At 37.6% G+C, this 24,592-nt stretch overlaps 2 protein-coding genes across 3 annotated transcripts; both read left to right on the top strand.

Moving 5' to 3' along the window:
• The first annotated feature begins 14,284 nt into the window (after positions 1 to 14,284).
• Positions 14,285 to 20,708, top strand: LOC133715361 (ABSCISIC ACID-INSENSITIVE 5-like protein 2). 2 transcript variants are annotated; one of them, XM_062141840.1, is made up of 5 exons: positions 14,285 to 14,539; positions 15,441 to 15,499; positions 15,578 to 16,375; positions 16,465 to 16,536; positions 20,435 to 20,708. In XM_062141840.1, exons 3-5 carry the CDS (start codon positions 15,581 to 15,583, stop codon positions 20,513 to 20,515), a joined length of 948 nt encoding a protein of 315 aa, XP_061997824.1. In that variant the 5' UTR covers positions 14,285 to 14,539; positions 15,441 to 15,499; positions 15,578 to 15,580; the 3' UTR covers positions 20,516 to 20,708. The 2 variants fall into 2 exon arrangements, with proteins under 2 accessions (XP_061997824.1, XP_061997823.1); XM_062141839.1 differs by having other exon boundaries at positions 15,441 to 16,375.
• A 207-nt stretch (positions 20,709 to 20,915) lies between these two features.
• Positions 20,916 to 24,429, top strand: LOC133715360 (glutamate--tRNA ligase, cytoplasmic-like). The gene is given in 4 exon segments (XM_062141838.1): positions 20,916 to 23,097; positions 23,100 to 23,221; positions 23,496 to 23,960; positions 24,108 to 24,429. Coding segments are annotated over 4 exon segments (1,176 nt in total). The 5' UTR covers positions 20,916 to 22,676; the 3' UTR covers positions 24,276 to 24,429.
• The last annotated feature ends 163 nt before the right edge of the window (positions 24,430 to 24,592 follow it).

Below are 24,592 nucleotides of genomic sequence, written 5' to 3'. Positions count from 1 at the left end.
TTGATGACTAAACATATTGTTTTGCCAAGCAACCCTTGCAAAGCTTGCTCACAAGGGAAATTGGTGGTTAAACCATCTTATGCAAAGATAGATATCGAATCCCCATATTTTCTACAAAGAATTCAAGGGGACATTTATGGTTCGATTGACCCATCTTGTAGACCATTTCGATATTTTATGGTCCTAGTTGATGCCTCTACAAGATGGTCACATGTTTGCCTCTTGTCTACCTGTAATGTAGCATTTGTCAAGCTACTTGCTCATATAATTAAATTACGAGCTCAATTCCCAGACTACACTATCAAGTCTATTCATCTAGACAATGCTGGTGAATTTACATCTCAAACCTTTGATGATTACTGCATGTGTGTGGGAGTTGAAATTGAACATTTGGTTCTTCATGTTCATGCACAAAATGGTTTAGCAGAAGCTTTTATTAAGCGACTTCAAATAATAGCGCACACTTTGCTAATGAAAAACAAAGATGTCAGTTTCTGCTTTGCATGCAGCAACTTTATTTCGGTTGAGGGCCATAGCCAACCATCAATATTTCTGGGAGCCAGCCCAATAGCTCCCATCTTTGAACATTTGGTTGTGCTGTTTATGCGCCTATCGCACCACCACAACATACAAAAATGGGCCTTCAACGTCAATTGAGAATCTATATTGGTTTTGATTCACCATCCATTATTCGGTATTTAGAACCCATGATAGGTGATACCTTCACTGCACGGTTTGCAGATTGTCATTTTGAAGAGACAATATGCCCGACATTAGGAGGAGATATGACTATTTTAAATGAACGTCGTGAATTAATGTGGATTGTATCCACTATATGACAGGACCCACCTCGGATTTCAACCCTGAAATCCGAAGTGGCCCTGCAGGGCCCACCTTAGAAGAAATTCTATGAAAAATTTGGCGGACCTTCTCCTAAAAGTGACGAGAAATAATAGGTCAATATAATTCATTCGAAAATCCCATTTTCAAAAATCTTCTAGAAATCTCAAAATCGACGAATAAATATAAGAAGAAATTCTGGAACTCGGAAAAATAATTTGTTGAAAATCAACATATATCATAAATTCAAATATGAAATTCATAACGGAAAAATCAATTAATAAATCAAGCTATAATCCAAAACCAATTCAATGCTTGATAAAATAATATGATAATTTATTAAAGCATAAATTCAAGAAATAAATGCATTCAGCAATATTTAAAACAAAAGTCCACTCACAGTACTATTGTCAAGCCCTGAATTTTTAATAAAGAAACTCAAATCTGAAACGCGAACACTCAACCAATTTTTTTTCACTTAAACTAAACAACGGAATAACTGAAAACATAATGTCAATAAAGACTCAATTACTAAAGTCGAATATAACATCAATAAGTGTTTACAAAGCTCGAAAGAATGAAATACAAAGTAAACACTCGCTAGGAGCATACTACATCCAGCAGTATGATAACAAAATAGGTTATGAACCTAAAACTGCTGCAACTACACCTTGAACTCAGCCCTGGTGGTCCTGACCTGCAGAAATAACCGCTACACCATGAAATAGTGCACTGGGTTGCAACCAACAAACACGGTAAGCTTTTTAAGCTTGTATGAGTAAGCTCAATTTAAATTAACCCAACTCCGCATGCTTAACAAATCACAACTCAAGAGTAATTAAAACAATTCAAAAATAACTCCATATTAAATAAGAAACTCAATTCCCTCAATGGACGATAAAAGAAATAACCCACACGAACTCTCTTTAAAACGCGTATTCAAATGCCTCATGTAACCCCCGTGTTAGACTAGAGCTCTAACTGAATCGTAGTCTGTCACCTCGGCCGAGGTTCAAACCTACGATAATAATTGCCTCTGTCACTACTTGTGACCCGGATCTGTAGATCCAAAAACATTTAAAGTCCCACGTGACTCAAAACATTACCGAACTCGACTACTCATTCAACACAATAAGTAACAGTTACTTATATCACAATGCCACGCCATCAACATATATATTTCACGTAAATATAAATATAAATATATATATATATATATATATGGTCATCCACACAGGAATGCCACTAATACCATCTATATTTCATAATCCCAAAACCTCGAGAAACTCATTTTTATACTTAAAAATCCATTTTCTATACCCGTGAACCGCAACCCTATGACCCGTAGTCAATCGAGTTCATATCATTTAAAACAAATATTCATTTTCGAAAACGATTTACAATTATTAATTAATTCTGAACAATTAGTAAATTCGTTCGTAAATAAACTACGTAAGATTTACTCACCTCAAAATCCCGTTGCATCATCTCTTACCGCAGAGATAAGATATCGACTACTCTCCGTTAATCAACTAAGGAATGTACGACACAACTTAGTACACGAATAAAAAACGATTAAGTTTCGAACCCTTGCACTAAAATCCTGAAAGTAATGCCAATCGAGGCGAAACTTCATCTGAGACCACCAGAGGTCTCTAGATTACTTATATGATCAAATATCAAAACTACAAGTCGATCGGACGGCCGGATCCTCACGGATCGAAAACCGAAACAATCAAAACCGTAAAATTCCTAACAAATTCGTATGGTACATCAACAAGTTCGTATCTATGTGTAGATTAAAAAGAGGGACATAAATTGGCCCTGGGGTGGCCAAAAGTTGTTGAAAACCACCGCCACAGGCGGCACAGCAACCGTCGTCAACCACCTAGTTAGGTGGTGAAACCTACATGAAACTCTTCCTCACAATATGCCCAACAACTTTCACAACTAGCATCAAGCCTAAATCAAAGCGTAAAGGGTCGAAAACTACCTCGCAAGCCACTAAGATCGGATTTTGCCCAGTTTTCCGGCGAGTCTCGTTTCTCCGTCCACGCTTCACTTCAACTCAAGACCTTTGAGGAGCACGATCACCGTCTTCAAGGGATTCTAGAAAGCTAGGTGGCTCGAGCTATGGTGGCCGAAGGAGGGAGAAGCCGGCGTTGGCCTAAACCTGCCCTAAGATCGAGCTTTGCTTTCTGCACCGTGTAGCGGCGGAGATAGGCCTAGTTGCTGCCACAGACAGCTGCGCAAGGATGAGACGAAGCTAATGGATGTGTTTTCACATCCTGAGATGGTCGGAGGAGGAAGATATGGCCGGAAGGAGAAAAAATACGATTTCCAGTGGGAGGAGAGAGAAGAGAGCTCGGGTTTCCAAATTTGAAAATCTGGGCTTTTCTGCAATTTTTGTAAAATTTCGTCCTTAGACCAAAAATGAAAATTTTTCCCGAACGCTATAACTTCTTCATACGAACTCTGATTTTCGCGTTCCGCCTATGCACAAACTCATATCAACGCGCTCTACGACTTTCCTGAAGGAAGTTTTTACAAAATCCTTACGTATAAAAAGTCAATTTCTAAATCGACCATTTTAAATTGTCCGAACCAATTTCTATTTCTCGATTAAACATAAGAACAAAGCATCGAACCCATAATTTGCACTAACTGGGACATTTATTAATTTCAAGAAAAATAAGAGAAATTAATACGAAAATCCAAGTCATTACAACTATTTTGGCGACCACGCATGTGTTTCTTCGTCGAGCAGTAGCTCGGTACGTCGCCCTGTACACAATTATTCACAATTAAATATGATTCTAAAATCAAATCCTCGTAAACCAATTTCTCCATTTCTTCTCGGATTCAACACAAACTTTACCACTAACATCATTCCATTAATTTACAGATTCTTGGATAGATTCGAGAGAAATCCGACGGTCGGATTCTCGTAAATTGTTAACCAAAATTCTAAATTCCGGAAAATTCCACAATTGATACAAAACTCCTTTGATTTCCACCGAAAACACATCTACATGTTCTACAACTCACAATTGAATCATCTAGCCAAAAACAAGAATTAAAAACCAGCCCTACACGCCTCCACGTGCCACCAACGTCGGCCAACTCCTGTTCCGGTCATCCAATTTCACCAACATCATCATCTCAACATTCTAAATATCTTTCATAACTGTGACAAAGCTCAATTTCAAGTCTAGGTACCCGAAATTACCTCAAAACCGTTAAATGCTTCTCATCGTTGATTTGCCGCAATCTAGAAAATTGCAGCTACCCACTGGCATGGGTCGAACCACGATGAAGAGGACTGCAATAAATCGATGGTGGTGCGGCCGGAAATGACCGAAAAATGGGAAATAGCAGGAAACCCAAAAAAAGCACCGCGTTCACCGCCTTGCTGCGACTCCTCGGGCCCAAATTGAGACACCAAAGTACACGAGACGTGAAGAGAAAGAAGAGAGGGTTCGACTACCAGTGATGGCGTCCAAATCCGTCGCTGGACGGAGGAGAGACCACCAGCCAAAGCCAACGGGGTAGGGGAGAGAGAAAATGACCCGGGGGGGGGGGGGGGGGGGTAGGTTTCTGAATATAGAAACCTACCACATTAACTTTCCCTTTATATAGAAAGTTACCATGAACAGTAACTTTGCTACTTCGTCCATAGCTTTCGCATACGAACTACGATTTAAGCATACCACATATGCACAGACCTGGTTTAACATCCTTTAAGACTTTCATGAAAAAAAATTTCTCAAATGACAATCGATACAAAAGACTAGAAATTTCTCAAATTTCTCAAATTGCTCCTAAAAGATCGAAACGGAGTCAAAAGTAAAAATATATGTCGTTTACCATCCAAAAGACTAGTAAACCGGTAACTTGAGATTTAGGACGTAACAATTCTCCCCTCCTTATAAAAATTTCGCCCTCGAAATTTCATACTGCCAACGTAGAGGTGGAACACACACACTAATCCGAAATACAACATTCTCAAAGAAGGTAGCACGCCAATCATACAAAAGTGAGAATGTTGGTGCACGGAAACGACGTGCAAGTCAACTCAAAAACGTGGAACTAGCTCTAAAACTGGCCCAAGAGTTAGCCAACTAGAAAAGACATTCAACACTTGGAATGAATAATCCTCAAGCTAAAACCTGGCCAGTCACTAAGTTGATTGATTCCCCAACTACCCCGCTGAACTCAACCGTTCCAAGAGAAAGATTTACCTCCAATCATGACTGAAAATCCTTATCAACCGAAAATCGGTTCTGTAAGCATAAAGCACTCTAAATACCGCAGAAAAAGGAAATCGACTCGCGAATCAAGAAAAAGAGATATTGACGGGGATTCTACAAGCACAGAAGAAATTCTTTCATAACCCAAAAGACTCCTCCAATAACCTATCACAGTTCCATCTTCAAGACTCCACGATTCAGAACTCGAATCATATTCCATATCACAAAGTAATTCCACTTAAACCACTATGTATACCCAACGATGTCACAACCGACAACCCCTGAAATTCAATCACTTCACCGAAAACGAAAAACCAAAGACACAAACTTGCACAATATCACGTACGAAGAGTCAATTTCAATTCTCCCAATTATTTACCAACCAAGGTCGCAACTTCTTTGTAAAACTTTAAGCATCCATCCGATTCCTCGAACTTCAACCACATATCAACTTTAAAAGCCCACTCTTTGTCGGTCTTCCTACACATTACAATCCAAAACTTAATAAGACAATTTATAAGTCAATGTACCCAGAATCATTTCCTTTTATTCTGAACAAACTACGCCCAAAAGCCTTGGTCAGGTCAACGGCCAAAAATGATCAGTCCATCGATTTCCAAGTAATCTCCAACGACTGTCAATAATGCCCTAAGTGTCGCTTACATAACCGATCATGTCATGTAACACAATTCCCGAAACTCGGTTCAAAATCAAAACCACCATTACCACTAGTTCAATTTTCACAAACAATCCTGATTTCGAAACAATTATAGCATCCAGAGACAGGCTAAAGCTATGGTCTCTCGTCTAGATACGCAAGCATGAAATCAAACTCTGGTTTTGCACCTTAAACCCTACCCCAAAAAACGTATTGGCATCGAGGAAAAGATAACCACGACATTCCCTCAAATCGCATTTCGTAGCACAACTCGAACCTGTAGAGTAGTCTTACTCTACCATCACTAGGGAAAGGTGCAAGACATGTAAACAATCTAATAAGCAGTGAAATCCCTAGGAGTTTCATGTACAAGAGGCATAGCACCTGAAGGAAAACCAACTAGACATGTACCTCACACACTTGATGAATACATCAGCACCGAAGAGTAAATGATGGGGAACCGCTGCAGTCGGGTCATCACTCGAGAGGTATTGTGTAACATCAAGCATATTAGGTAACAAGATAGAAAATAGTCTACAGAATCTAACAACCTAATGCTCTGATACCAAGTTGACAGGACCCGCCCCAGATTTCACCCTGAAATCTGAAGTGGCCATGCGGGACCCACCTTAGAAAAATTCTACCAAAAATTTGGCAGAACTTCTCCTAAAAGTGGACTACCCAAATGACCTGTAAAAAGACATTTACACTTCTAATATCAAACGCCATCCTCAACTTTTGGAGCCACCCTGTTCCCCAAAATCACAACATCTTCCATTTCATAATATACAAGTCTCAACTTAAACAATACTAATCCCATAGGTTATCAGAGAAATATTAATACGAAAGGTAAACCAGAAAACAGAAATAAGATGAATATGCAGAAGCTGTGTGCTGTTAACTATGCCTCGACTCCATGTACGCCTAACCTTAACTAATCTAGTCTGCAAACTGGGCATATGAAATCGAAGGGCCCAGGGGAAAGTATTGAAGAACACATTAGCGTGAGTGGACAAAAATAAATAAACAAGATCATTTAAATAAAATGAGCTTTAATACTTTCCCACAATTTGATGTAGTCCAAAAACCTCGATGCATGTAATGTTTATTAAATATATTTCTTTAAACTCGAAATCTCGTGAAAACATACCAGCCCCGCTGGTTAAGAGAAATTGGACTAGCCTCGCTAGTCAAGTAACAGTAGAGTATGGAGAAGAAGAAATCACCATACGAGCAAAGGAGCCTCTCAGGCTCGGGTCGGAGCCTCCCAGGCTTTTTGCTCAATTCACCCATAAACACATAGTAAGTAGGGAGGAGTACTAATACGCTTGACTACATCCACGTGAGGAGGAGAACTAAATAAATCGACTCAGGTATGGGGGAGTAAAATCAATAGAATACCGAAAACAAATCAAGCTTCCCTGAAATCTCGCAAATGAAATCACAAGTACGATTCCCAACCGTACTCGAAAAAAAACTCATGAGAAAACCAAATTATTCGTCGACGTGTCCCATACGCCAAGATATTATCGAATTCATAAACAAATCGGTGAGAAATAATAGATCAATATAATTCCATCGAAAATCCCATTTTCGAAAATCTTCCAGAAATCTCAATATCGACGAATAAATATAATAATAAATTCCGGAAATCACCTCGGAAAAATAATTTGTTGAAAATCAACATAAATCATAAATTCAAATTCGAAATTCCTAACGGAAAAATCAATCAATAAATCAAGCTATAATCCAAAACCAATTCAATGCTCGATAAAATAATATGATAATTTATTAAAGCATAAATTCAAGAAATAAATGCATGCATCAATATTTAAAACAAAAGCCCACTCACAGTACTATTTTGGCGACCACGCATACATGTTTCTTCGTCGAGCAGTAGCTAGGTAGGTCGCTCTGTACACAATTATTTTCAATTAAATACTATTCTAAAATCAAATACTTGTAAACCAACTTCTCCATATCTTCTCAGATTCAACCCAAACTTTACCACTAACATCATTCCATTCATTTACAGATTCTAGGATAGATTCGAGAGAAATTTGATGGTCAGATTCTCGTAAATTGTTAACCGAAATCCCAAATTCCGAAAAATTCCACAATCGATACAATAACTCCTCCGATTTCCACCGAAAACACATCTACATGTTCTACAACTCACAACTGAATCGTCTAGCTAAAAACAGGAATTAAAAACCGACCCTACACGCCTCCACGCGCCACCAACATTGGCGGCGCGTGGGCCCCACGTGCCTCCGGCCAATTCCTGTTCCGATCACCAAATTTCACCAACATCATCATCTCAACATTCTAAACATCCTTTCATAACTGTGATAAAGCTCAATTTCAAGTCTAAGTACTTGAAATTACCTCAAAACTGTGAGATGCTTCTCATCGTCGATTTGTCGCAATCCGGCAAAATTGCAGCTACCCATTGGCATGGGTTGAACCACGATGAAGAGGACTCTAAGAAATGGGTGGTGGTGCGGCCGAAAATGACCGAAAAATGGGAAATCGCCGGAAACCCAAAATAGGCACCACCGTGTTCACCGCCTTGCTGCGACTCCTCCGGCCCAAATTGAGCATCAAAGTACACGAGATGTGAAGAGGGAGAAGAGAGGGTTCGACTACCACCGGTGGCGTCCAAATCCGTCGCCGGACGGAGGAGAAACCGCCGGCCAAAGCTGATGGGGTCAAGGAGAGAGAGAGAGAGAGGAGAGAGAAAATGACGGGGTGGGTAGGTTTCTGAAAATAGAAACCTACCACAGTAACTTTCCCTTTATATAGAAAGTTACCATGAATAGTAACTTTGCTACTTCGTCCATAACTTTCGTATACAAACTCCGATTTAAGCGTACGACATATGTACAGACTCAGTTTAATATCCTCTACGACTTTCATGAAAAAAAATTTCTCATATGACGAACGATACAAAAAGTCAACTTTTAGGACCCCTAAAAGATCGAAACGGAGTCAAAAGTAAAAATATATGTCGTTTACCGTTCGAAAGACTAGTAAACCGGTAACTTGAGATTCGAGACGTAACACTATATCTCATCTTGATCCTCATACCAAACAAAGTGAAATTGAAGTACGAAGGATTCTGCACCTTCAAAATATTGCTGACACAATGCCTGATGCATTTACTAACACAGCAAAAGTGACAAGATCACATATATATCCCAACAATAAATGCACCTGCAAGAATTAATGTCCAAATTGGACAAAATAATGTGGAGGCTAATGAGCCATTTGCTGCACGCCTGAAGCGTGGCAGACCTGTAGGTTCAAAAGATTCAGTTCCTAGAAAGAGAAAATCAAAGGCATATCTGAAATATTGATGAAATCGCCCCTAAAGAGAATATTGGGCAAGACATTAATGTCCGACCCACAATTCATGATTCTGTAACTATAGAAGAGGAAAATGATATCGGTGAGACACAAGCCTATGAAGAGGCTCAGGTATCTAAAAATAAGGAAATTTCCGTAAACTATGTGTACACCAATGAGTTGTGGGATCGTAGAGATATGTTCATAGACAATATATTTTCATTCGCAATAGCTACTGAGGTAATAAAAGGTGATAACACTGAACCTCGATCTGTTAATGAATGTAGATAGAGATATGATTGGCTTAAAGGGAAAGATGCAATCCAAACTAAATTAAATTCTCTAGAAAAAAGCAATGTTTTCGGACGTGTTGTCCAAACACCACCCAATGTCAAACCGGTTGGATATAAATGGGTATTTGGAAAGCGTAATGAGAAAAATGAGATTACAAGATATAAAGCGTGACTTGTTGCACAAGGTTTTTCACAAAGGCCTCGGATAGATTATGAGGAAACATATTCTCCCATAATGGATACTATAACATTCATCTATCTAATAAGTTTAGTAGTTTCGGAAGAACTTAATATGCGGCTTATGAATGTTGTTACTGCATACCTATACGGTGAGTTAGATACTGATACTTACATGAAAGTCCTAGAAGGACATAGATTGCCTGAAGCAACTACAAAACAACGCAATATGTACTCAATCAAACTAAGACGATCCTTATATGGATTGAAGCAATCTAGACAAATGTGGTACAACCGCCTCAGTGAGTATCCATTTAAGGAAGAATATGTCAATGATCCTATATGTTCTTGCGTGTTCATTAAGAAATCAAATTCTGGTTTTGCAATAGTCGTAGTTTATGTTGATGACATGAATCTGATTGGAAGTTCTGAAGAACTTGGAAAAACTGCTGAATATTTAAAGAAATAATTTGAAATGAAAGACCAAAACATGGTATTGCCTTGGGCTGTAGATTGAGCATTGGATAGTGGGATTCTTGTCCCTCAATATGCTTATACTGAAAAAAAATTCTGAAGAGATTTGGTATGGACAAAGCTCACCCACTAAGTACCCTAATGGTTGTTCGAAGTCTTGACACTATGGAAGATCCATTTCATCCAAGACAAAGCAATAATTGTGACATAATTTAGATATGTTTTTATTTGTGGAGACACGGCAATTTCATGGCGATCGTCTTAGCAGTGGTAGAGCCAGAAAATTAAGTTTACTGGGTCACAAAAGAAAATAATAATATCAAAACATAATTTTTTTAAAAAAATAACTCCAGTGAGGTAAATATACACGATGATTCCTCCGTAATAGGATTTGGTTTTTTTTTTTTCAAATATTTTAATATCTCTGTAAAAGGAAGTAAGATTTATAATTGATAAAAGAATTGATTGAGAATTTTTTATTTTATTTCAAAGGGGATCAAAGGATTTCACTCCTACCCCCATATATCATTGATTGAGAATCATTGCTTGACTAGTATATATTAATATATACACACACGCACATATTGTTGATGTCATCGTTACTTGAATATTTATAAGTAAGAAGATAATATGAATCATTAACTATAATTAATTATTATATCATGGAGCTCAAACATATTATTATATCATTGATGTCAAACATGAAAGATCAAGTGACAATTGGTGATGATGGAGCTCAAAGAATCTAAATGCGGTAGTATTGAGAGGAGAGGACCAAATGCAAGTCCTCGGTGTTTGATATGGGTAGAAGACGAGAGGGAGATGATGTAAGAGAACTAAACATCTTTGTTACTAGAGGGTAAAATAGAAAAATAAAAGTTTGGCTGAATGATAATTAAATAATAAGAAAATCACTACAAAACAAATAGGTGTCAGCACCAGGTATGCGTATGGCTAACACAGACGTTTTCTGTGGTTATATATAACAGGTATATACTTTAAGATATACTAGATTACATATATATTATTTAAAAAATAAAAAATCAAAACTGGGGCACTGGACCCACTGTGCCCCTTCGTCCCTCCGCCTTTGCATCTAAGCAAACACTCGTGGCAACTTCCTTTAATCATTCAGAAATAATTGCATTATATGAAGCTGGCCGAGAATGTTTTTGGTCAAGATCCATGATTCGCCATATTCAAAGCACTTGTGATTTACCTTCAGTAACAGACAATCCAACAGTCATGTATGAAGACAACGCTGCTTGTATTGCTCAGATTAAAGAAGGATTCATCAAAAGTGACAAGACTAAGCATATCGCACCAAAGTTCTTCCACACTCATGAGCTTCAAAAGACTCAAGAAATTGCAATTAAGCAAATTCGATCTGATGAAAACTTGGCTGATTTATTCACCAAATCTCTACTTAAGTGTACTTTCCAGAAGTTAGTGGAAGGGATTAGATTGAGATGACTCTCGAAGCTATCAAGACGCATGCAAGGATCAGGGGGGATTTCAATCAGGGGGAGCATCAAGAAACATGCTACTTATGACATATGCACGTTGCGCTCTTTTTGTCATTCGACCAGAGTTATTTTTGTCTCACTGAGTTTTTGTTACCTGGCAAGGTTTTTAATGAGGTAACAATAAGCGCGTCCAACACTATCATTAATTGGTGGACATCCAAGGGGGAGTGTTGTAAATTTTAATTCTTATGTGGCTGTCCACGTTATTAGGTGGGACCTACATGTAATATCTCAATAGTCTGAATACTTATCATGTGAACCCTACCTCTATATAAGGGAGGCCTCTGAAACTGAATAATACACTTCTTCATTTTCCCCTCATTTCTCTTTACATTTCTTATTCTCTACGAAGTAAGTCAATACTTTATAACAGGGATGTGTATATAAAAGTTCTCTTCGACATGTCATTACATATGTTAGCTCTTGTAGTTTTTTTTTTTTTTTTGAAGGGGAGCTTTTGTATTGAATAACTACTAATTATGCAATACATGCACTTTGAGAATATGTATTGTAGATGAGCGTTCTGTTTTCCATAAGCCACTTTTGAGTTTGTCATTTCTCTTCTTATTTTTATTTTTGCCTTTCCCCACCTATTCTATTATAAATACTGGCAGTTTTATACTATTATCTCCTTAATACTATAACACTACATTGCTAAAAATAAAAGGAATTCTTGTACTGCAATTCAATATTGGAGGGAAAAAAAAAACAAAATCGAAATGATGCAACTCCGACACACTGTTTTTAACTGGTCTGATGTGAAGGTAAATATTTCTTTGAAGTTAGTAAGATATGAATTCGAACGTACGTTACTTCCAGTTGCAAGCCAGTTTTAGGAGCAATTTCCAATTAAGCAGAAAAATAAAACAAAAAACCTCTATCAGCAAGCAGAAACCAAATCTTCTACATTTTAATATATACGTATTAGACTAGTAGAAAGCTATAAGAACAAAGTAAAGTATGAACAACGATCAATTGTTTATCCAAATTAGTTGAAGTCAACTCGAAACCATTTGACAATGGATCTAAAATGGAGATCCTAACTTGTATATATCGCACTATTGCTTGCAGGGGTTATATACCAATGGATGTTCTCACTTAACAGATAGCTTAAACCACTTAATCACCCACCTAAACGAGTAGGCGCTAGAAATTCTCTACCGTCCGCTCACTGCATAGTGACTTTTAATATATTGCTTCACTTAATTGATAAAATATTTTTCAAGTAAATTAACAAGTTGTTGTCTATTCGTATAACTATAAAAAGTTATCCAACAATAGATTTTTGTTGCCTAGTATTATATGATTTAGTAGTATTATTAATAATTTTTCTTGTTAAACTCATAAACTAGTAAACAATAGACTAACTTTGAGATCCTTCGTATCTTGGCCGCGACAAATTTATTATCGTATTTAGACATCGACATATTGTCTAGTTTAACATGTCATACTGTGAAGTACTGATGGCCTTTCGATTACATGATGTCTGCAGCAGTGTTGCAGCTGCATACATAGATATAGAGCCAATGTGCATCCAGACAGAGAAATTTATTATATTAATTGCTGAATTTCTTATTGTTATTTGCTTTTCTTAAATCCCCAAAATCAAAAAAAAAAGAAATTAAATTAAGTTTTTGATGTATAAAAATTGTGTAGAGGGAGGTAGGCAGTAGGCTGTTCTGGTACTCTCCAAGACTCCAACAACAAAAGTGGCATTTAACAATGTGCAATATTAAGGGAGGGACGGAGTGCCACGCGCCAATTTGTGGTTGCATTTCAATATTAAATTAATATTTGTGCCTACATAGCATATATCCCACTTTCACTATTGGACAAAACTCTCGTTATCTGGGTTTACTCCATTCACTCCTGCTCCCCTCCCTGCCGTCCCACGCTTATTCTGTAGGAATCGCCTTACAATAATATACAACTCACCAATCATTTAAAAAAAAAAAAATCAAAAGAAATTATCTTTTTTTTTTGTTCTACATGAAAAATATTGATATTGGACAGATTAGTTACCACTCTATTTATGTAGTCGTCTTTTTCATTCCAACGAGAGTAATAAAGCACACAATTTTGCATGTTATTTGATTGGATACTTAGTTTGAATTAATACTAATATCTTTCATCACTCAAAAGTAGCGTAAAGTCATGATTTTTGTTTCTCTGAGGAACACAAAGTAAGTAGCTTTTCGCATCCAAAAATATACTTTATCTCACTAAACTGTGTATCTAAATATTTAAATGCAAGTCATAATTTTTCTCGCCTCAAAAGAAACGTAAAGTAGCTTTTACCACTTTTACAGTGCACACAGTTCTCATCGTTTAAAAGACACGTAAGGCGCACACCTCAGAATCAACAAAACTATATGTTAGAGCATTTAACAAAAATTAAATTTTGAGCAACCACCTACACTTTTCTTTAGCTAAAAAGATCGAAGATCATTTAATAGTTTCAGAGAGCACTCACTTTATGGTATGGAATTCCATACATGATAAGAATTTGTGTTCAAGCAACCCTGAACTCATCTCCTACAATCCGAAGTCAAAAACAGAAGAAAAGAAGCTGACACGTAGGAGAGAGAGTACAAGTGGAGCAAGCAAATTGGAAAACCCATAATGAGGACATGAGGGCGCTCGCAGAGGAGTAATTCCCAAGAAGAAGAAAAATAAAAAAAATAATAAAACTATAGGTAGAACAATAATAATAGAAAAATGGAAAATTGGGGGAATTTTTGGAAGCCAGAAGCCTCTCTCTCTCTGTTTTCTCTTTCTTTCTCTCAAAACTGCGGTTTTTTTTCAAGTTTTTGTCTCTCTGCAAATTTGGGGTTACATTGAACAGAATAGATAGATGGATATATGAACACCTGAAGTGGTGTTATGTATGTGTTTGTATATGTGTGCTACTCATGATTTCAAATTTCATAGCCCAAAACTGTTGCTTGGATTCAGATCGGGCTGCTTCCAAAAGTGAGTTTTTTTTTCCATTTCCTCTCACTCATTCTTTCTGGTGTTGGTTTCGATAATATAATCTCGGAGCTTTATTTCATTGACCCTTTTTGTCGCATTTGAGAATGGAGTTGCCGGAGTGATCTTTTTTCCGGGTTTTCGCTTCTGATAAAGTATCGATTTTTTTTTTTGGTAGTTGTTGCATGCAAATCTTAGTCTGTGGATTTGGGTTAGTGCTGGGATTTTTGGAGAAGCCAAATGTAATTTAATTTTTTTTTTTTTTTTTTTGGGTGGGTTGGTATGGAATTTGTTGTTCTAGGGAAATGTGCCTTTTCAGTACTTGGGTTGCAGAGTTTGATTTTGGGTTTAGGGTTTGAAAGCATTGGGTGTAGATGACCTTGACTCACTTGCATGCAAGCGATTAGCTTTCGCCAGCTCTTATTCTCTCACAATTTCTGTTGTTTTTACTCCCTTCCATGGTCAGGTTATATATTTAGGCTTCAAAAGCTTACAGGGTCTGATTAAAAAGCCTTGACTTTTTTTTATATATATTTTATTTTATTTTTTGGGTTCATGTTTAGGTTAGTGATTGCTGAGTTGAAATTGGAACTTGGTAATCTAGTGATTTTTCTTTTTGTTTTCACAAAAATTGAAATTTTATGATCAATTCAGGGGATTATGAGCTGCTGTATCTTTAAATAAGAATTTGCGTCTTTGTTTAGTTCACAACTTCACATTATAGCTCTAGCTTTCATATGCCTACATCTTCTGTTGCATGGAATTGTTGAGATCGTTCTAATCCTCACTCTGTGTGTATTATTTTGAAAGTCGTGTTGATTATTTTTCTTTTGGTATACGTAGCGATGCATATGTTGTTAACTTCTGGAGAATCATGAGTGTAATTTCAATTTTTTCTTTGTAGGTTTCTGAGTTTTGGGGGACTTTGAAGATTGCCTCTGGTGCTTTTCAAGCTGAGCTTTGGTATCGGTTAATATATTTGGTTATTTAGGCTTTGTGTAATGACCTTTTCTTATTGAAGTTTGGTGAATGGGGATACAGACAATGGGTTCTCAAGGTGGGGCTGATGGTAATTGCAAACAGTCACAGTTCCAGCCTTTGACAAGACAAAACTCGATTTACAGTCTCACGCTTGATGAGGTACAAAATCAGTTAGGTGACATGGGGAAGCCACTCTGCAGCATGAACCTTGATGAACTTCTCAAAAGTGTATGGAGTGCTGAGGCGAACCAGACCATGGGTATGGACATTGAAGGTACTGCAATGGTCAATCAAGCTTCCCTGCAGCGTCAGGCTAGCCTGTCATTAACTAGTGCATTGAGCAAGAAGACAGTCGATGAGGTTTGGAGAGATATTCAACAAAGTAAAGATAATGAGGAAAAGAGATCACGAGAACGACAACCTACTTTGGGAGAGATGACTTTGGAGGATTTCTTGGTCAAAGCAGGAATTGTTGCTGAAGCATCAGACAAAAAAAATGCTGGTGGTCCTCTTGTTGGCGTTGATCCAAATGTCGCATCGCAGTTTCCACAAGGTCAGTGGCTGCAGTACCCACAACCACAATATCAGCATCCACAGCAAAATATGATGGGGGTATATATGCCAAATCAGCCTATACCACCTCCAATGCACATAGGGGCTGGTGCTGTAATGGATGTGCCTTACCCTGATAACCAGCTTGCAATGCCTTCACCATTAATGGGTACATTATCAGATACACAGACACCTGGGAGGAAAAGGGGCAACCCAGAGGACATAGTTGAGAAGACTGTTGAGAGGAGGCAGAAGAGAATGATAAAGAACCGGGAATCTGCTGCTCGTTCACGTGCAAGGAAGCAGGTCTAGTTTTCATTCTTCTATTGTTGATCTTAGATTCCACCTGTGTTTTTCTTTTGTTACTTTTATCTGAAAAGAGAGAGTTGCAACAGGCCTATACAAATGAACTGGAGAACAAAGTTTCACGTCTGGAGGAGGAAAATGAAAGGCTAAGGAAGCAAAAGGTTAGGGTTTCTTTCTATATGATATCTTTTTGGTATTTCATTCATTTGGCTTCTTCAATACACGTTGATTATTAAATGGATAATTGTAGTTGCCTTCACTACTACTACAATCAATACATTTTTTTTCTTCAAAGAAAGAGATAGCTTTAGTTGGCTTTCTGTTAGTTCAGACACAAGCTCTTTGCAGGTGATATTGGGACACATACGCACAAACACCATTCACATGATCTCATGACCATTAGAAATTGTGGTTTGGCTTTTGGGTTAATATTTTCTTGATTTTACTGATTAATATGACAATTAGGGTCACTGATTCTGGAACAATAGCGATATAGGATAATGCATATTTGTTTTACTTGTTAATGTGGCTAGCTAGAGTTGATAAAGTCACGGTTTTGGGTGATGGAATGTGGGAAAGCATGATTTGTTTGTTGTTAATGAGAAAATTGTTTAGTAAGGAATATGGATGCTGAGGGGCATCATCCAAACAATCACACAGTACAGAAGGAATAAAGAAAGCAGGATTTCTTATTTGACTTCTGTTGCAAAGTTGCCATTTCATCCAGCAGTAAACCACTAACACACTCTTGTGATACCCAATTAACTGTGAAAGGGACAAATATAGCCCCAAATATGATGCATAAACACCAACCTTCTCATTTGCAATTATTTTTTTGGCCAAAATTTGTCTGCTATATTTAAAGTAATATTGGAGCGATTCTAATCACATGGAAGTTTGGCTAGAATTTTTTGTCCATTTCAAGTAACTCTTCTGATTATTGCTAATTTGTCTTTTGAGGTGACATATATGCTCCAGTCCGATAGACTTCAGTATTCTCAACAATTTTCTTTCAACCTGGTAAATACCAGGATTTTTTTTTTTGAGCTGTTGCTATCGCATTGCAGCAGCCAATTTGGGAGTTGCTTCTACCCTGTTACTGAATGATTATGTCCTACAAACATGAATTTCGTTGAAATTAGCACTTAAAAAGGTGGTTAAATTCACAAAAAGATTTTTATCTAGTCATCAGACCTTGTATGTGCTTTCATCTTGCTTTGATTAATGAATAATGAGACCTTATTTGTGATTATCCTTTGTTGCGGAACGTATGTGTATCTTGGATTAGTTATTCAGAACTTCCTTGTGTGCCACTATGTCCATTCTGGGAGTTTTACACTATTTAATGACCACTGAACGCTCTAATGTGAGCATCACACAATTTCCATGATCTGACATTCAAGAGCTGAAGTGGTAATTGATAAAACATGTACAAGGGACCCATTTTGACATGATACTTAATGTCAAAAGATAAGCAGAAGAATCAATAATACTTTCTGTTGCTAAACTGAATTTAGTCAGTGGGTGAGTAATCCTAGAAGCGATAGCATTATGGAATGACGAGGTAAGATTTTCAGCCTAAGCTACTATTTTGGTGCTGATTTGTTAAAATGCCCAAACTAGTTGCTTTATATATGTCAGTAAATTACTGTAGCGAAGCCTTGATCCCTGGTGGGGTATTCAATTGCAGTCAGTCTGCCAAACTTATGTTATCTGAGAAGCATCCAAACTGTTCTTCTGCTGCCTGTTAGTAAATATCTTACCATGCCTAAATCCGTGTGGTGCTATATTAATAAGCCACTGTTGAAAGTTATGGGCTTGTGAATTCTTTTGGTGGTTCACTAATTCAAACAGAACGGTTGGAAACCATATCCTCACTTTCATGCACACTGACACACAAAAACAGGCCCTTGATTTCCCTATGTTTGAGGTTTTAAGATGGATATGGTCTCTGAGGAGTTTCATCTACAAAATATTCATACTATGCTTAAACCTAGATTCTATTGATGGTAAACCTCACTAACCACACATATAAATCAAGTAGATTTGTATGTGCTTTAAGAAAAAGATCAATAGTCTTAAGTTTTTTTTTTAATTTTTTTTTTTACTCTGTTTTTTTTTTTTTTGGGAGGAAATCTCAAGTCATTGAAAGGGTGGACAAAAGAGTTTCTCGTATTTGCTTGAATTAGTTATTACAGATCCAACTTTAATTAGATATAAATTGAGAATGATAAAGTAGCTCTGCAAAAGCTCTAGGACAGAGTCTGAATTGTGTGTGCATCTGTTCTTATGTTTTGTTCGTGCATAACTTTTATAGGGCTGAGGGCCTGTTTTCAGGCCGAAAGAAATAACCTAATGGACTGTTACCTGGTTCCTAGAAAAGATTGGACTCACAGTTTTGTGCCTATTCTGGTACATAGAATTGATCGTTATCCCAAACAATTGTTGCTCACTGAACTCATGAATGAAACATTGTTTTAGGTTGAACACTCGACATACGTTCATACTTAAAAAAGAAAGCTTAGGATTTGAAAGTGTAGGCCAAGGCAGATTTGATCCTATTAGTGGGTTTACAGTTGTGCGCTTGACAGGGTTTAAAATTGTGTTGAAAGTTTTTCTTGGTACTAGGGGTAATTTTTTGAGTTATTCAAATGGAAAGGAACAAAAGTAATTTTGAGGATGTGAGGTTGGTGGAGCTTGTCAATCTGTGGGTTAGGTTTCGATTCTGGGCTTCCTTGTGGGATTCCATTGCTTCAAAGTTCAGTGCTTGGTCTTTTTTGCTAGTCTATCAACCTGTGGTGCTGTTGTTTTTCTATATAAGTAATAACACACAAACATATATATATTTTTTCTGGTTGGTTTGTTGTGTTCATATCTTATTCACTGTTGTGTGCCCTTTGGTAATGGGTTTCTTATTCACTGTTCTGTGCACTCTTCTCTATTTTCTGATGAATTTGTGTTTCCTGTATTATAAAGAAAAATTAGTAAACCACAAAAAGTTTTATGTCAAACTGTATGGACAAGAATGGTGTCCATATGAATAATAATAAATGCATAATTGCATACCTTTTCCTTTTAAGAACCACTATGTACAGGTTGGGTAGTTGATACATACAGTATTCACAAGCATGGTGGCTTCTTACCATCATTTTTTGACCCACCAGTTTTTTACATGCGTCTGTTAGTTAGCCTCACTCACTCAAAGAAACTACTTAAACAGGGGTTGGATTCAAATGTAGTTGGCCCAGTAATACCATCTACCATCGCCTATTTAGAAAAGGTTTTAAAGATAGATGAACCATCAAACACACTTACTCGGTGTTTTAAGGTTAGTAACTAATAAGCATTCAATGTGACATGGTTTTATGGATGAAGAGGATTTTCTCAACTACTGTTTGTTAGAGTAGGTGATACCATTTGTAAGTAGCTTTTATAAATGAAGTGATTAGTGTTAGAGATGTTACTTTTATATTATTCTAAATGCTTTAAAGACTTTTGATTAGTAGTTAGTAACTAGTCTTGTAAGTTTAGTTCGCAGTGTCTATGATGCCTTGCTATTAGTGCCACCTGGAAGATCGGAATAGATTGTTACAAATGTTTCTTGCTTCTAGAATGGATTTGTTCCAACTAGTAGCTATTACTTGCAGTTATGATTGCTAATTAATACAGGGTTTTCAGGATTAGATTAGGAAAGTGGTCGGGAGAGTAGTTCTAATGTGTGGAGATGATCTTGTTGGATGGTTTCGGGGAGGGCGATGTCTTAGGTCTACATGGTTATGTTGTCAAGTTTCCTTCATTTGGGGAGTGGATGTGAGTCTTTGGCACAATAATTTGTCTAGTAATAGCTCTTTGAGAAGCACCTGGTTCTCTAATCTTTCCTCTGTCTCTGCCCTTTCTCCCATTGAAATAAAACAACAAGAAAAATCCGTTAGTTTTCTGAATTTTAGATTATGGTTCTCAACATTAGAAACAGAGAAAGAATTGAGCATGTTCATTGCTTTTTGAAATTCCACGTTAAACAGATTCCTTAGCTGATATAATTTTTTCTTTTTCTTGCAGGAGCTAGAGAAGGTGTTGCCTAGTGCACCACCTCCTGAGCCAAAGTATCAGCTTCGCAGAACAACATCAGCTCCATTCTGACTTGTATCTATGTGCATCTGTTGCTTGTGCTTTGGTTATATATCTCTGTCATGAGGTTTTTCTCTCTCTCTGTTTTTTGTTTTGTTTTGGTGACAAGTCGCATTAGAAATTTTCATGGGACCTTTGTACTCTCACTATTGTCTCTAAGACATGTCTAGAAAGTTTTAGTGTCCGGTTTTCAAAAATGTTGTTTATGGTCTGTTTCTGCCTGCCGCAACGCATGGCTGTTAAATTATACTTGCCCTGTTCTCAAGGTATGATCTGTTCATAGTAAAAGAAAAAAAGTAAAAAAGAAATGGTGTTTCTCTTGGGGTTAAATGGTAGTATGTGATGCCATGTTCAGGCTTCATTTCATGAACGTAATAATAATGTTACACAAAACAAAATTCTAGTTTCCTCAACAAAAGAAAAGAGTAGTTTTTGGGTGTAGTCCATGGTTTTTGGATAGTTTTTAGCCTGCCCTGAATCAAGGGCTTTGATACCAAATGGATCAGAATTCAGAAAAGGAGATAATACAAGACAGTTGAAGGATTGTCAAGGAAATCAAGGACATCATTCATGTCATCGATGCCAATCCCCGTCACATGGGGGTTATATAAGCCCATAGAAGAATGTTTTGCCTCGTCTGACCGCAGTCATATCCATGAACCTCTGAGAGCATTACCATTGTTGATTCCTAGGGTTGATGAGAAAGGATAAAACTTGGCTGACCAACTTCATACGTATACCTATCGTCATTTGACACAAGTCCATTCTATAGAAATTTGTTATTTTATGAGTGCCTGACCTAACAACTGATAAACTATGTCGTCCTCTTCTTCTCTTCCAACTCTAGGAGAATTCTGCATTCATTAGAGGACCGGTTTGGATCCACTTCTTTATTTTTTGTCTAAATCGAGTAAGTTTTGTGGATCTTGGAAATTGGAAAGTTTTGTGGATCTTGGAAATTGGAAGTATTGGTTTCTTCCGGATTAATCAAAGTCTGCATTGAGCTTCTTCATGCTTCCTTCCATGGCTACATCTGAGAGCTTCTTCTCCATGTTTGCTCTTTTGGGTTTTGGTAAAGTCGTCTTCTTTAATGGTTTCAGAGCTTTGGGGACATCATCTAAGAGCTTTGATGAAAAAAAGATTTGGTGGCGGATCTGGAACTGTAAGAGCAACTTGGGGAAATAAAGGCACGGTTCTTGCGGCCAACGAATTTGACCCACAATTGAGCTAAAGTCCCAGGACTTGATTCGATTATTTTGGTATGTGAAGAGAAGAAAAAGCATTTTGTTCCAGACTTCAGGGTAGATCAAAATGGGTTTGCTTTTTGATTAATTCTCATTGACCCTTTATTTTGTTGCTGGGGAAGAAAACATGAAATTGCAAATGAAAATTCTAAATGTCTTAAGAATGGATGGGGATGATTTTTGGGCTAGCTGCGCTGAATAGTTTTAGCATCGAATTCTAATTTCATCTCCAGATAAAAAAAAAAAAAATTCTTGTCCAAGATGGAAACGACAATTCCTGCATGGGAAAGAAATCTAAAGCAAATCCTTGTCCATTAATGGAATTATGCATATCCTTTTATACTCCTAAGCCCTAAACCAAAGCACTTGTATAAAAGTATAAAACCCAACCCTAGCTCAATTGCCAAGGTTCCGCAGCTTGCAACAACCCGCAAAAAAAGAGGCTATAGAATTTTCAACAAAATACAACCAAGCTCGTGTCTATGAAGGACAAGGTCCATGCAGAAGTGTGTTCGTGGCGTGCCGGGAAAAAATGCTCACCTAAACCCTAAACCCATCCAGTCAGCAGTCGAAGACTAAAGCAGGAACCACCCGAGGAACATTCGAGGTAGATCTACCAGAGGCGGTGAAGTTGAGGTTTGCGCCGGAACCAAGTGGTTATCTTCACATTGGGCACTCGAAAGCAGCTTTACTGAATCAGTATTTTGCTCAGCGGTATCAAGGTCAGCTTATTGTGCGGTTTGATGATACTAATCCTGCTAAAGAAAGCAATGAGTTTGTGGATAATCTTCTCAAAGATATTCAGACTTTGGGTATCAAGTATGAGGAGGTTACCTATAAGTCCAGTTCACTTCGATGAGTTGATGGATATGACCGAGAAGCTGATTAACCAAGGTTAAGCATATGTCGACGATACACCTAGAGAAGAGATGAAAAAGCAACGGATGGATGGGATTGAGTCAAAGTGTAGAAACCACAGCAAAGAGGAAAATTTGGAACTGTGGAAGGAGATGAAAGCAGGTTCAGAGAGGGGTCTGCAGTGTTGCGTTAGAGGGAAGCTGGACATGCAGGACCCTAATAAATCACTCAGAGATCCAGTTTATTATCGTTGCAATCCAATGCCACATCATAGGAAAGAGATAGGGTCCAAGTACAAGGTCTACCCAACTTATGATTTTGCTTGTCCATTTGTTGATTCCATTCAAGGTATAATTCATGCCCTTCGATCTAGTGAATATCATGATCGCAACGCCCAGTACTATCGGATTCAAGTGGATATGGGACTGAGAAAAGTGCATGTGTATGAGTTCAGTAGGTTGAACATGGTCTATACACTCCTCAGCAAACGCAAGTTTTGTGGTTTGTTCAAAAAGACAAGGTCAATGGATGGGATGATCCTCGATTCCCAACTGTTCAAGGCATTGTGCGTAGAGGTCTCAAAGTGGAAGCATTGATACAGTTCATTCTTGAGCAGGTAAGACCACTAGTCTGTCATACCATGATTGACAACAGTATTTTGATTTATATCTGTCTTAGCATCTTACAAAACCTTAACTGCTAGATGAGAAGTGTATGAGTAAAAGCATGGCTGAATGACCTAAAGGAAAGCACCATTTGGTCCTGAAATATAGTACCTGCCTAATGCTTCTTATGTCCTCTGTTTCATAGTTGTACTAGTTTAGTTTTATAATATGGAGAACTTTGAAAGTTGAATTTGGTAACTGAATTTTAATGTTTGTATGATTTAGGGGGCTTCAAAGAATCTGAATCTTATGGAATGGGACAAACTGTGGACAATTAACAAGAAGATTATTGATCCTGTATGCCCAAGACATACTGCAGTCATTGAAGAGGGACGAGTGTTATTGACTCTCTCTAATGGCCCTGAGAAGCCATTTGTCCTCATAATACCTAGGCATAAGAAGTATGAAGGTGCTGGAGAGAAGGCAACAACATTCACAAGGAGCATATGGATAGATCGAGCTGATGCAGAGTCGATATCAGTAGACGAGGAAGTGACATTGATGGATTGGGGGAATGCCATTGTTAAGAAGATTGACAAAGACCAAGACGGAAATCTTGCGCTCACAGGGGTTTTGCATCTTGAAGGATCTGTGAAAACCACCACACTGAAGCTTACCTGGCTGCCTGAATTAGATGAACTGGTTAAGATCTCGTTGATGGAGTTTGATTATCTGATAACAAAGAAGAAGGTATGTGCCATTAAATAAGCGTGAAGTTTTCTACACCTAGCTTATCATATTATGGGTTTAGTAATTGGACGCATGATGGTTTATTGCTAGCTTGTCCATGATGGTACTATATGTAATTGAGTTGGTTGTTTTAATTTGTAATTGCAGCTTGAGGAAGGCGAGGATTTCGTTGATGTGCTTAACCCACGTACCGAAAAGGAGACAGCAGCCCTTGGGGATCCCAACATGAGAAATCTGAAGCGTGGAGATGTAGTGCAACTTGAGAGGAAAGGATACTTCAGATGTGATGTTCCTAAAAGCATCTTTCAGTTCTAGTAGTCTTCTAATATTTGGCAATGTTAGGATGGAATGAGATTTCTGTCACTTATTTTGTACTGAATCTTTAGCTGTATACTAGCAAGTCGGCCTGTGTGATGCTGCAGGTTTGTTTTTGTCCCGAGTTTTGTATGTAATAGACGAACACTTGCAATCCAAGAAACATCGGTTTATATTATGAACGCTACTTAGAATATGATTTGTTTTGTTGCTAATAACAAATTAGCAACAAATGGGACACAACACAAAATAAACTTTTCACATGATTCCTAGACATTCACACATCCAATAACACATCAAAACTCCAAAATACAAAA

The sequence above is a fragment of the Rosa rugosa genome, chromosome 6 (assembly GCF_958449725.1).
Source record: "Rosa rugosa chromosome 6, drRosRugo1.1, whole genome shotgun sequence".
NCBI classification, from domain to species: domain Eukaryota; kingdom Viridiplantae; phylum Streptophyta; class Magnoliopsida; order Rosales; family Rosaceae; genus Rosa; species Rosa rugosa.
The sequence above is the reverse complement of the archived record's forward strand: the minus strand, read 5'-3'. Positions and strand labels throughout refer to the sequence as shown.

Coding starts and splice junctions, on each gene's coding strand:
- LOC133715361 (XM_062141839.1), top strand. CDS start 15,566: ATGGGGATACAGACAATGGGTTCTCAAGGTGGGGCTGATGGTAATTGC. Junction 16,376..16,464: donor GTTCACGTGCAAGGAAGCAG/GTCTAGTTTTCA, acceptor GAGTTGCAACAG/GCCTATACAAATGAACTGGA. Junction 16,537..20,434: donor AAAGGCTAAGGAAGCAAAAG/GTTAGGGTTTCT, acceptor TTTTTCTTGCAG/GAGCTAGAGAAGGTGTTGCC.